The sequence below is a fragment of the Sugiyamaella lignohabitans genome, chromosome B (genome assembly GCF_001640025.1).
Source record: "Sugiyamaella lignohabitans strain CBS 10342 chromosome B, complete sequence".
Classification (NCBI taxonomy): Eukaryota; Fungi; Ascomycota; class Dipodascomycetes; order Dipodascales; family Trichomonascaceae; genus Sugiyamaella; species Sugiyamaella lignohabitans.
Window position 1 is genome coordinate 4,201,137 of NC_031674.1, and position 12,622 is coordinate 4,213,758.

Here is a 12,622-nt window from a genome sequence, read left to right on the forward strand (position 1 = left end):
TGGAACGAAGCCCAATGCGTTTGAGGTAGGATCATATGCTCGGGTGCTTTATCATGGCTCAATACGGCCAGGTAAGTTACATTTTGCGCTGATATTGGACGATGGTACTAACACAAGCAGAAAATATCGATCCATTCGATGATACCGATGACAATGTAGATACATTGAGAGAACAGACAGCGGGCTTATCATCTTTCGCATTAGAAGAAGGCATGTCGGGGCCCTTCTTATCGGATCATCACTTGTCTGAACATGGTACTTCACATCAGTCCCATACAATAAGGGATGAAATGGCACGGTTCGAACGTAAATCTGATATTAACAAACTGAGTAGATCCGACGGCGATGCCTCTTCTGTTAAAGATAGAATCCAGTCTTCTTCGGATGAGCCTAGCTCCAGCCAGTATTTGAGTGGAGCAATAGCTCTTGAAGATACGCCTTTATTGCCAAATCAGGAATCATATTCAATTGCATCATCAACACCAATATCACTCAAGCCAGGAGATGATAACTCCAATAATAATAATTCTCTCCATACCGAGCCTAGTAGGACCGCTGAAACCAGCGCCAGTAGTTATCATACCTTTGAAGATACTCATCATCTACGTCAGAAGTTGTCATTCAAGGAGAAAATGGAAGCATGGTCAAAATTGAATTTTAAAAAGGAAACGATAATCGATGAATTAATAAAGAAACCAATTAGTTACATACCCCCTGTTATTTTGGGAACGTTGCTGAATGTACTCGATGGTCTCTCGTATGGTATGATATTGTTTCCATTGGCAACCCCTATATTTAGTCATCTTGGCCCAGCAGGGTTGTCAATGTTTTATGTGAGTTGTATTGTTTCACAATTAATTTATTCGTTAGGAGGGAGTCAATTCAAGGCTGGTGTTGGTTCAGAGATGATTGAGGTGGTCCCTTTTTTCCACACAATGGCATATTCAATTATGGACGAGGTGGGTCCAGAGAACCCACAAGCCGTCATTGCTACGACCATTCTTGCATTTGCCATCTCATCAATGATCACAGGGATAGTGTTCTTTCTATTAGGTTATTTTGGACTGGGATCATTGGTTGGTTTTTTTCCTCGACATATTTTAGTTGGGTGCGTGGGTGGTGTTGGGTATTTTTTGGTTGTCACTGGAATTGAAGTCTCTTCAAGTCTTGGTGGATCTCTTGAATACAATTGGACTGTGTTGAGCCATCTTTTTCAGACAGGGGTACTGATAAGATGGCTGACTCCAGTACTACTGGCCATATTACTGATGATTATGGAGCGCACATTCCACAACCCTTTAATCCTACCGACCTATTTTACTGCTATATTTGGTTTCTTCCACCTGTTTGTCTGGCTTGTTCCGTCTTGGAGCTTAGAACTTGCACGGGAGAATGGATGGATTTTTCAAGCTCCATCTGTTAATGAACCTTGGTGGAGCTTCTACAAGCTCTACGATTTCCAACAAACTAGCTATGGCTCATTGTTGCATGTTATTCCTGCCATGTTAGCATTGACATTTTTTGGTCTATTACACGTTCCTATAAATGTCCCTGCGCTAGCTGTAGCAACCAAATCAGATGATATCAACGTTGATCGGGAACTCATAGCGCACGGAATGTCTAACTTTGTTTCTGGGCTCTGTGGTAGTATTCAAAATTACCTTGTTTACACAAACAGTTTGTTTTTTATCCGAAGTGGAGCTGATAGTAGAGTTGCTGGTGTTATGCTAGCTTTGGCGACCGTGGTAGTTATGGTATCGGGTCCAGTTCTAATTGGGTATATTCCAATCATGTTGGTTGGTGCTTTGATATTTCTCCTGGGGTTCGAGCTCCTGATTGAGGCACTATACGACACTTGGGGTAGACTTAATAGATTTGAATATTTTACCATTGTCACTATCGTACTTACCATGGGGGTTTGGGATTTTGTGTATGGTATCTTAATTGGTATCGTTCTAGCATGTGTTTCTTTTGTGATACAGGCATCGCAGACTAGCTCAGTAAAAGGCTCATTTACGGGTGTGGTTGCTCGATCTACTGTCCGCCGTCATTTTATGCAACAAAAATTTCTTAGCGAGGTGGGTGATCAAATCTATGTTTTGAAGTTATCGGGATATATATTTTTTGGTACAGTTGTTAAAGTTGAACAGGCCGTGCGAGACTTACTCGATGAGCGCCGCTTTACCCAGCAGCCTATTAGATATCTTATCATCGACATTGGCGCTGTTACTGATATAGATTTTTCTGCTTCTGAGGCCTTTGCGAGAATGAAACGACTACTGGACTCTAAAGGTGTTTTCATGCTACTCTCAGGTGCCACAGAAGATGTGAGCGTTGTCAGGGGTCTTAAAGCTATTAAATTGCTTACAGTTTCTGATAGTGACTCAGAGCGGCCGGCAAAATTATTTCCGCGTCTTAATATGGCTTTGGAATGGTGTGAAAATGAATTTCTAAGCGGCTACTATAGCCATCGCGAACGGTATAATTCAGAGGATACTATTGCAAGTGCTGGCAGAGGCTCTCCTCGTCCTATCTATTCTGCTGCTGATAAGGGTACCAAGCACAATGTGTCTCATTTACAAATCCCGGACCATCAGAAAAGTATCATTAACAATGACATTCGATATGGCATCTCACCGCGAGCCATTTCGTTCAGGAAAGCTGTAGAAAACGCAGCCAAAGAAGATTTGAAGGTTGTTACAAAGTGGAAGCAGCTACAACAACCTTTGCCCATTATGATGCAAATATTTCAAGGTGTCTCTGATAAGGGAGAGGATTTTTGGGCTGAACTTCTTCCGTACTTCAAACGAGAGCAGCCTGCAAAGGGAACGGTGCTGTATACCTCTGGAAATGAGGCAACTGGCTTCTATCTCGTAGAGTCAGGCATATTAAGAGCAGATTACGATCTTGAGCAGGGAAAGCTGTATGAGAGTATCCTTGCTGGAACAACATGTGGTGAACTTCCCTTTTTTTCTGAAACTCGAAGGACAGCAACTGTGGTCGCCGAAACTAACGCAGTGGTGTGGAAGCTGGATAGAGAAAGTTGGGAGAAACTCAAAAATTCAAAACCGAATGGGCTCGAACTAGCTAATGAGCTTCTAGAGATTGCATTGCGGCTTACTGTAGAACGATTCACATCTATCACGGCATATGTGATGATCTCCTCATAAACTGATATTGGATATCACATTCCAATATTCATTCTATGTACATAGCTAATTTATTTCTCTAACATAATAAAGTATCTGTTGAAATTATTGGTCGATTTTTATAAATAATGTTTGTCAATCGCTGTTAAGCCGAACTCCTGGCCCTTTTGATTCAATGGAGCCAAATCACCAGCAATACCATTTGCAGGAAGAGAATCTAAAGGGGGACCCTTTGCGAACAATGACTTATAATAAGAGGAAATATGATAACTAGACTCAAGAAATCTGAGAATAGTTATGAGAAGCAGAATAAATAGACAAATAGAGGCTAAACTTCTCCTGATAAACTTATAACGCAACTGTCGGGTATGGTTTTCTCGTTCCTGCTCAGAAATTCGCTCATTTACTAGCTTGAGCCTTTGAGAATACTCATCGACTTTATCAGCAGAAGCTAACACTCTTTTCTCAAGATCATCAAATTCCGAAAAGTCTAGTTCCTTATACTTCTGGCTGTAGAGACTGAAATCCTCGTGAGACTGACTAGCATGTGCCCTAAACGTTAACAAAAGTTCGTTAGATCTATTACGGAGAGATCTGATCCCAGCAAGGTGCTGTTCGAAACTTCTCATACGAGCTTTTAGTATATCCTCAACAGCATCCAGTTTAACCACAACATCTCCCCCAAGACTTTTTTGTAACTCTTCCACACTCTGGGCCATAGACACGTTCCCTTTGTTATCCAAATTTGCACCTCCAATAGATTTAGAATTTGGGGCCGTAAATTCGTTGGTGAGACCGGTAGAAAAAGCGGTTCCAGAAAAGCTAGAGTGTCTTCTTGAAAATGGATCTGACAGCAGAACGCTATTTGATCCATGCGAAAAGGGAAAAGTTGGGCCACTTGAATTACTTCCAGTATCACTGCTATCAGTGTCATTACTAACGAGTATATCTGGGATTTTAGAAGTGCGAATGACTGGTGATGGCCCATTAGTGTGAAAAAGGTTAGATGGACCCGGTGGTCGCTTTCGACTAGGCAAAATGCCCCGCCTCATTTCATCATCCAATGCAAGAGATGGTGATGATTTGATCCTACTAAATTGAACGGGATTGGGGTTTGCTAAGGGGGATTGTGACCCTGAAGAAGCAAATGTCCCAAATTCTAATTGAGGGCTAGTCGGGCTATTCATACCATTTCCACCTGTATGATCCAAGTCAAAATAAGAACTTGGTGAAATCTTGGCGGAGGGTTGTTGGTACGTTTTAAATGGGGCCAACAACGGCCTTTCCTTGACATCACTGGGATCAGGACCATGGAAGTTTCCAGTTCTAATATCTATTGACGACGATGCAAATGCTGGTACCTTATATATCGTATTCTTTGTCATTCCTTCTTCAACAGGTGTAAGCTCCGGTACAGAAAGCAAACCTGACACTGATAGAGCTTTTTGCCTGTGACCATTCCCAACTCTGTTTCTGAGGGAGCTGGATAATGAGGATCCAAATGGAGTGAGCCTTGGAGAATTAGACGGCGACCTTGCAATGGACGAGGAAGACGGCACCTGCACTGGTGGAGCAGTAGATGTTGCTGGGGGAATTATCTGCTGTGACCAGGCCCGAGAACCAGACACCCCTTCACCAGTTGGGGGAGCCATATTTATCTCGTATTTTCTTACTCCCAGACTAATGCACGACTTACGGAACTACATGTCGCCAGATGGGCACGGCTATTGTGTCACTATTATTTTTTAATCTCTTTCTGCTCTGTTCAGCCAGATTGTTATTATGAGTAGCAAAAAACAATGATAAATAACCAGTATAAATTTTAAAATACTGTTCGCATTGACGAAATGCTAAGAGTCTTCCATAAAACCTCGCCTGTCCATATAAATGCCACTACTGCATATGCAGGGTCATAGCAAACCCAACCGCTATCGGATCAGAGGCTGATCAACTTAGAGACGTTACCTTTTAGGTCTGACAGCACCTGGTAACTCAGTCAAAGTGAGACAGCAAGAAGCAGGTCAATGATAAAACAACGGAACAATTGTGTGTATGCATTTATTCATTATTAGGTAGTTCAAATTTTGGTGGAAGAATAGCAAAAGTTAGATATGAAGTATGGCTCTTAATCTCCGCTTCCATACGAGAAACGCTTCTCCACTCATAATTAGGATCACCCTCTCGGATTCGAAGGCCCCGACCCCATGGGTTGTAGCCCTTATACGAAGAATTCTGACTAGAGTTATGCTTCACGGATTCTAACAGAACAGCTTCGGAAGTTGTCTCAGATGGTGTGGCGACAGGGGATACAGACGATTCAACAGCGGAATCTCTATGTGATGCATTTCCCACAGAGTCTTCTATTTTTCTCTTTTTCGCAGCATCATTTTTTTCCTTACGGATTTCAAGTCCATACAATCTTCGTTCTTTAACATCCTTTAACCGTTGGAGAGCGTCATCAAGATTCCGAACCATGTTCCTATGACCCTCCCACCTTTTAGAACTTATCTCGACCATTTCGATCCTCTGGAAGCCCTCTTTTCTAAGAGTTTCAACAGTCTTGATCACTTGCTCCATACATGGAGAGAAACAGCAAATTGAAACCACCCGATCGGTGGCGAGACACGATTTCAATCTAGGAATTGCCGTCCATGGCGATGGTAGATCTAAAAATACAGCCGATGCATTCATGTCCCCACTATAGTCCATAGGGTTCTCAAATCCTTCGTTACAAACATCTCTGTGTGTGATGCTTACAATATCTGCCAAACCATGGTCCTCAATCTCTTTTTTAGCTTCCAGAAATCTCGGTTCATGAAATTCATACGTGAAAATGTGTCCTCGTTTATCTACTGAACGGGAAATAGCGTGTGTAAAACTGCCGCTCCCAGTACCAGCTTCAATGACTCTGGATCCTGGACGGATTTTCAACCTTTGAACTATGTAACTCGAATCTGGAGTATATACAATCTGCGTTCTATGGGGTAATGACAGAGTCCATAGCTCGGGAGTGGGAGCCACCAAGTGAATAAAGCCCTTGCCCGAAACGCTTGGAATCTGGTTGCCAAACTTCTGACCAATTATTAAATTATGTGGGAATATGCCAAATCTTGTGTTGAGCTGCTGTTCTTTCCTCACCGTGATGGGCTTAACATCACCTCTAGAGATCCACGCTAGGACGAGATCCCCCTCTTGAATAATATCTCTATTGTCTAGAAAAGACATCCTTTTATACTAATTTTATTTTGCCTGTCGTTTCGTTTTTGATTGATCACGAAATAAATTTCGTGATCGTCGCTGGTACATGCAACCTTCCTAACTGCAATATTTGAACCCTATTCTCTCTTCCGAGCATGCTGAAACTAAAAGCCCATATTTAACTACCAAAAACAATTGAACATATTACACAATCACTTAGCACCAGGCTCTTACTAGCTCCTATTTTTCTGTAAATTAATATTAGGGGTCTCCAAATTTTTATTAGGGGCGTAAGGTTAACGGGTCCCATTTTGAGCGACAAGCCGCACTCGCCGCCATGACCTGCATGAGCTGAAAAATTATGACAGTAGAAAAAGCAATTTGAAAAAAAATATCCGTGAACACCAACTGAATAATTCAAAACGACACCAACAGGAATATTCTGTCTTTTTCATAGTAAAAATGCCACATATATCTGAGCCATTTCTACTTACAGGGCTGCCTCATACCTCTAAAGTCAAGCCTTCTTCTGTGAAGGCATCATCAGCAATTTGGGGCAAAGCATCTTCTGTATGCCTTGGGATTTCGAATAGTTCGATAACTTCTTATTCTCTATTACCCACCCCAAGATTACTATGGACACACTCTCTACCCCCAAATAGTACAGTTACGGCATTACAAGTCTTTAAAAGTCAGGAAGATTCTCTCACAGTGGTGGGATTTGGTGTGTATGAAAGAAAGAAGCATTTTGTTAAGTTCATTGAGATTGATGATAAAAACTCAGGGGATGCAGTTGACAAGCCAGCAACTTCTTTTCCTGTTCCTGGTGAGGTAAGTGGAATAAAATTTTCTGCTTCCGGTGAGCGGGTTTATGTTATTCTTAAGAATTCATGTGTTCAACTATACGCCCTGCCTGTTGAGGAGAACAATGTCAAAGAGATATGGTCATCGAAGACCAAGGCCAGTCGGACCCTGATTCATTACTCTGTTATACCGCCATCAGGAGATGGAGAAGGCCCGGAGGATGGATCAGTTGTATTAGTGTCCAAAAGAGAGGTTGGAAAGAAGTCCATGATTGAAGTGCGAATTTTGGCTTTAGATTCCAAAGGGTCATATGAATTAATTACTAGGGATATTGAAGTCTCTGAGGAAGAGCTCAAATATGGACTTGCATTGGCATACTATGAGGGAAACCTTTACAGATATAGCTCTAGAGAAAAGAAGATTTATGTTGCGCCGATTCTTAATGGTGGCGACCCTACTACCAGTATTTATAGCGCCATTTTTTCTGTTCCTTCGGATGTCAGTGAGGAGAGCAGCTCCTTGATCTCTACACCTTCTTTACTTGCCATTGGAAGAAACCTATTTTTATCTGATGGCAAGTCTGTGTTACTTATTGACACCCAATACCATACAACTATCAGCCAGAAGACTATAAATGAACCTCTTACTTCAATCTTAGGATATGTTGAGTCATCTTCAACAGTTATAGGAGTCTCGACGTTTGGATCATCTGCGTCAGCATCCAACAATTCAACTCAGTCAGTTATAGGAATTAATGTTGATAGTGGCAAGGGAACGTTGTTGGAGTCATTAGGGAAAGGAATTGGTGAAGAGGAGGACCCTTGGAGGCTGGGATATTCTGATATTTTTATCAAAAAGAACTACAATCTTCGAGAGTACTCTAATGTTATTAAAGATATCATTGCTACGGCACAAGATTATGCTGCGTCAATTTTAACTGGCCTATCGGAGTATAAAGATAAAAGTGATATTATCAACTTCGAGCATAAGGCGATTAGTTTCCTCAAGGGAAAAGAATGGGACGAAATTGATGAACTGACAAATGAAAGTAAAGAAGTTTTTGCATATGAAGATAAAGACAGGGATGTAGATAGAGAGTTCATATTTGAGTTAGTTGACTTGGTGTTTGATAATTCAGATATATCCGACCCCTCATCATCTAGTACACTCAAATTGTATCCTGATTTTGTCCCTCAAAAGCTGATTATTTATCTTCTGACCCATCCTCTATTCCCAACAACAGAACTCCCAGGGCTATTGAACGTACTTTCGCAATATCCAAGATTGTTGCGCCAGGCCATTGTAACGGCCCCGGCTGTGGAATGTTTTGATTTGGTTGAGGCACTTTCTTTAGCCGATGACGAGATTTTCCGAGATATTGTAAACCGAGTTCTGGAGGAATATGGTCAGGAAGAGATTTTCGAATCAATCAAACTTAAGTATGGTACCGGTGAGAATAAATCTAAGGCGACCCTTGATGTCGTCAACAGATTAATTAAGCTTGACGTTGGGTGGCAGCTGATTCCATGCTTTGTAGATGTTGGTGGACTATTTGGTTGGGACTACACAGTAATAAGTGATCTTTACAAGTCGGTTACTTCGCAAGTTGAGGCGTTGGTTTCCAGCGCAGAAATCATGACACTTATTGATGAGACGTTGCGTAAATTTGATGCTACAGTAGATGCCGCTGAAGTTGGCAGAAGGTCCAAAAAGGCCCTTTCGAAACAGCGAGGCTTATCTACAACCTCTAGCACCGAGAAAGCTAGAAAGGGCCCAGAACTAATATCGGCCGAACAACGTGAACAAGAAAGAATGAGAAATCTGCTCAGATTCGGTATTGATTCAGGAAGTCCGGGTGATGTCACACCTTTGAACCCAGCTGATGCGGTGCTGCAAAAGAAGAAGCGGGCCGTTAGGGAAGGTAACCTTATCTCTAGAAAAGTTCCGCTTTACACAGTTGAGAAACTTGTATTATAATGTCAATAAATACTGCATTTTTACAATGTCTAATTACCTCAAAATACTATGATATTGTCCCTGGCAATTGATCTTTATTTATCATACGCCACCGAGTGTATAAAGTTATAGTAAGAGCTGGCATGTCAAATAATGTCATCTTCACCCTCATCGTCATCACCTTGTAGTTCTTTCCAACTAGCATAAGACAAGAGGAAAAATGCTAAAATGATTAGAATACCACCGATAACACCTCCTCTTGAAATAGGAGTGCCGAAGAGGAGCCAATCTACTATGGCTACTATGAAAGTGGTCAATAATGAAGCAACACTAGACAATACAGGAGATGTCAAAGACATGAGGATTAAAAAGCTCCCTGAAAATGTGGCGTTTGCAATTACAGATGCAACTAATACCCAGAGTACTTCCCCACGTGGGAACTCGAACTGTTCAATGCCTGCAAAATGCAGCAGTGGTAGGATGGGCCACAGTAGAGTAAATGTACACACGCCGATACCTGAGCCTACCACATTTGCAAAAGCAGCCTGCTTCTTAGCGGATACGGTACTTGGTGGGCAAGCAATTCGTTTATATAGAACTTCATAGAGACCGTAAACCACAGCTCCAGCACCAATGACAATATTACCCCAGGCACGATACGGATAAGGTTCCGATTCATCTTTAGATGCTGCTGTTACGTCCTCGGTACTACCTGAGTAAGCCACAATGACAACACCAATGATTGAAAGGATGACACTAAATGCCTTGTCCCACCTAAACTGCTCATGTAAAAGTGGGACCGAGAATGCGTATGCAAAGAAAGCCGAACAATTATAGATAGCAGTCAAGTCACCAGCAGTGGTTAGATTGACAGCAATATACCAAGAGCTTCCAGCAATGTTCAATGCAATACAGAGAATGAGGCAGCATTTTATGAGGTTGATGATAATTTGCTTATAAGAGGATAAGGAAAAAGCATTCGAATTTAACAAGTGATGTTGTGGGGCTAATGCTTTAGACGATGAAATCTGGCCAGCAGTAGATAATACATTCTGAAGATGTTTCCTAAAAAAAATGTCAAACGGAACTTTTCGTTTTCTCACACGCAGAAATAAGATTTGGAACAGCCACAAGGACATCCAAGACGAATGAGTTACATACATCATAAAAATGGGCTTCTTGTACTCCAAAGTGTTTGCAATGTACCCGGCAGTTTCGGTTTGAATGACAAAAGAAATAAGTGATACGGACAATGCCACCGCTGAGTAGATATACCGTCTTCTCTCAGCAGCAGCCAAGTGCTCGGCTTTTGTACCAAAAGACCCATTATCTTCAGATGGGCGTGGAATTTCGTTGTCGTTTGGCTGTAAGTTAGTGGAGCTACTGGCAGCGTGTGAGTGTCTGACCGATGCCAAACTTTCTCCTGCCAGTCCAGTTTGATCAAGAGGTTGATATGACATGACAATCGAGGTGGCTATGGCCGGTGGTAAAATCAACTATAAATCAGAAATGTCAACAGAATACCACCAGAATATTTGAAATAAAAGGAAGTTGACTGTTGAGCCACTAGCAAATTATTTACTAGTCTCAGTTATCGTTATCATTAACGGTAACGAATCAAGATAGTCACAAACAATCCAAGAACCCAAAATCAAAGGTTTAAAAGGATATTATTAAAGAATGAGACAAGTAGTTCTTAATTCTGGAAATCCAAATTACTAACTACTACACTTTCACGAGAACAATGAGAAAACTGGTCAATACGGAGAATTTTCCACATTTGATGCTTAGATGTTCAAAAGCAAGAGCGGTAATTTACTTTGTGTGACAGAGCTTACTACTGCATCATCATATTATATAACATGCTATCTCACACTACCATGTAAGTGTAGTAAATTGATAAGATCTCGCTCCCCTGCGGCTGACATACGCTCACTGCAGGATAGTTTAACTTAGTTACCCTGCCAATTAAATAAATCATCTAGGGCTGTCTGCTAAGACATCAAAATGCTGGTTCGTGTATAACACAGATGTAGGAAATGAATCTCAATAATTTCTAATTTAATAGTGAGGGCAAAACACACGATTTATTGAGAATACACTAAATCTCTTACCAACGCTTTGACAGACCAGGAGATGCGAGATGATATGTCCTATGAGTTGGGAGCAATGGAAGCGTGGCCATTAAGCGCGCCAGCGCACGGAAACTTCAACTGTATATTACGTGGTAACCCACCTAACCCTCGCTAAAATTTTTTATATTCTTTGCGCAGTGGACAACAAATAGGCCTCTTCTACTCTCTTTCGTGTTTGAGAATTGTTTATACAGCTAATAATTTTCACTGAAAAGTCAATTAATAGTAACAATGGGTTTCACTGATCTTACTTCTGCTACTGGTAAGTAGTTTGGCGAAATAACAGGCGAATTGAATTTCATTTATATAAGGTTCCATTAATTCTCCATGAATCAGGGACTTGAGTACACTGATCTTCTAGCATTGATGTTGTGAAGTTGTCTCAGGGCGGTTCTTGAGCAAGCTTTCTATGCTGGTATGAAGCAGTCATAACATTTGATTTTGCCTTATCCAATGAGGAATCGATAAGCGGTGTGAAGTAGTCAAATTCACAGACGGACGACTAACAAAGTATTAGGCCTTACCGCCCTTGACGGATTCGTCACTGACAAGTCATACATTGAGGGGTATGTTATAAATCGTCGAGAGAATTATGGAATTGGGTACCGATAGAGGCATGATTCAAGCGATTGACTTTACTCTCTACCCATACATATTTTTCATTCCATAAATGGTGGTTTGTGTCTGCTAGAGCATTTGTGAACTAGAGCTTTGGAGAATTTACGGTCAACAGCAATGGGCCATTCGGTTACTAACACAATTTATAGACACTCTGCTTCTCAAGCTGATGTTGCCGTCTTCAAGGCTGTCGGATCTGCTCCTGACTCTGAGAAGTACCCCCACGCTGCCCGTTGGTACAAGCACATTGCTTCTCACGAAGAAGAGTTTTCTTCTCTCCCTGGTGATAAGGATGCTAAGGCCACTTCTTATGGCCCTGAGGTCGCTGCTGCTCCTGCTGCCGCTGCCGATGAGGAGGACGATGATGTCGACCTCTTTGGCTCTGACGACGAAGAGGTTGATGAGGAGGCTGAGAAGCTTAAGCAACAAAGATTGGCTGAATACGCTGCCAAGAAGGCTGCTAAGGGACCTAAGCCCGCTGCTAAGTCCATTGTCACCCTTGACGTCAAGCCTTGGGATGATGAGACCAACCTCGATGAGCTCCTCGAAAATGTCAAGGCCGTTGAGATGGAGGGTCTTGTTTGGGGTGGTCACCAATTCCTTGCCGTTGGTTTCGGTATCAAGAAGCTCCAAATCAACTGTGTTGTTGAGGATGATAAGGTTTCCCTTGACGATCTTCAACAAGCCATTGAAGAAGATGAGGACCACGTGCAATCTACTGATATTGCCGCCATGCAAAAGCTCTAAGTAACTTTGTAAAAT

The 12,622-nt window shown here is 41.8% G+C and overlaps 6 protein-coding genes across 6 annotated transcripts; 3 read left to right on the forward strand and 3 right to left on the reverse strand.

Annotated features, from left to right (window-relative positions):
* Nucleotides 1-101: 101 nt before the first annotated feature.
* On the forward strand, nucleotides 102-3,170 carry AWJ20_3430 (uncharacterized protein; the record flags this gene model as incomplete). The annotated part of the gene is made up of 1 exon (XM_018880445.1): nucleotides 102-3,170. One exon carries the CDS (start codon nucleotides 102-104, stop codon nucleotides 3,168-3,170), a length of 3,069 nt encoding a protein of 1,022 aa, XP_018738263.1.
* A 98-nt stretch (nucleotides 3,171-3,268) lies between these two features.
* On the reverse strand, nucleotides 3,269-4,801 carry AWJ20_3431 (uncharacterized protein; the record flags this gene model as incomplete). Its single annotated transcript, XM_018880446.1, has 1 exon — nucleotides 3,269-4,801. One exon carries the CDS (start codon nucleotides 4,799-4,801, stop codon nucleotides 3,269-3,271), a length of 1,533 nt encoding a protein of 510 aa, XP_018738264.1.
* Nucleotides 4,802-5,207: 406 nt separating this feature from the next.
* GCD14 (Gcd14p) lies at nucleotides 5,208-6,374 on the reverse strand (the record flags this gene model as incomplete). The annotated part of the gene is made up of 1 exon (XM_018880447.1): nucleotides 5,208-6,374. The coding sequence occupies one exon, from the start codon at nucleotides 6,372-6,374 to the stop codon at nucleotides 5,208-5,210; it is 1,167 nt and encodes a 388-aa protein (XP_018738265.1).
* A 435-nt stretch (nucleotides 6,375-6,809) lies between these two features.
* Nucleotides 6,810-9,128, forward strand: UTP8 (Utp8p; the record flags this gene model as incomplete). Its single annotated transcript, XM_018880448.1, has 1 exon — nucleotides 6,810-9,128. One exon carries the CDS (start codon nucleotides 6,810-6,812, stop codon nucleotides 9,126-9,128), a length of 2,319 nt encoding a protein of 772 aa, XP_018738266.1.
* Nucleotides 9,129-9,253: 125 nt separating this feature from the next.
* Nucleotides 9,254-10,567, reverse strand: AWJ20_3434 (uncharacterized protein; the record flags this gene model as incomplete). The annotated part of the gene is made up of 1 exon (XM_018880449.1): nucleotides 9,254-10,567. The coding sequence occupies one exon, from the start codon at nucleotides 10,565-10,567 to the stop codon at nucleotides 9,254-9,256; it is 1,314 nt and encodes a 437-aa protein (XP_018738267.1).
* A 906-nt stretch (nucleotides 10,568-11,473) lies between these two features.
* Nucleotides 11,474-12,607, forward strand: EFB1 (translation elongation factor 1 subunit beta; the record flags this gene model as incomplete). The annotated part of the gene is made up of 3 exons (XM_018880450.1): nucleotides 11,474-11,504; nucleotides 11,642-11,713; nucleotides 12,123-12,607. The coding sequence occupies 3 exons, from the start codon at nucleotides 11,474-11,476 to the stop codon at nucleotides 12,605-12,607; spliced, it is 588 nt and encodes a 195-aa protein (XP_018738268.1).
* Between the last annotated feature and the right edge of the window lie 15 nt (nucleotides 12,608-12,622).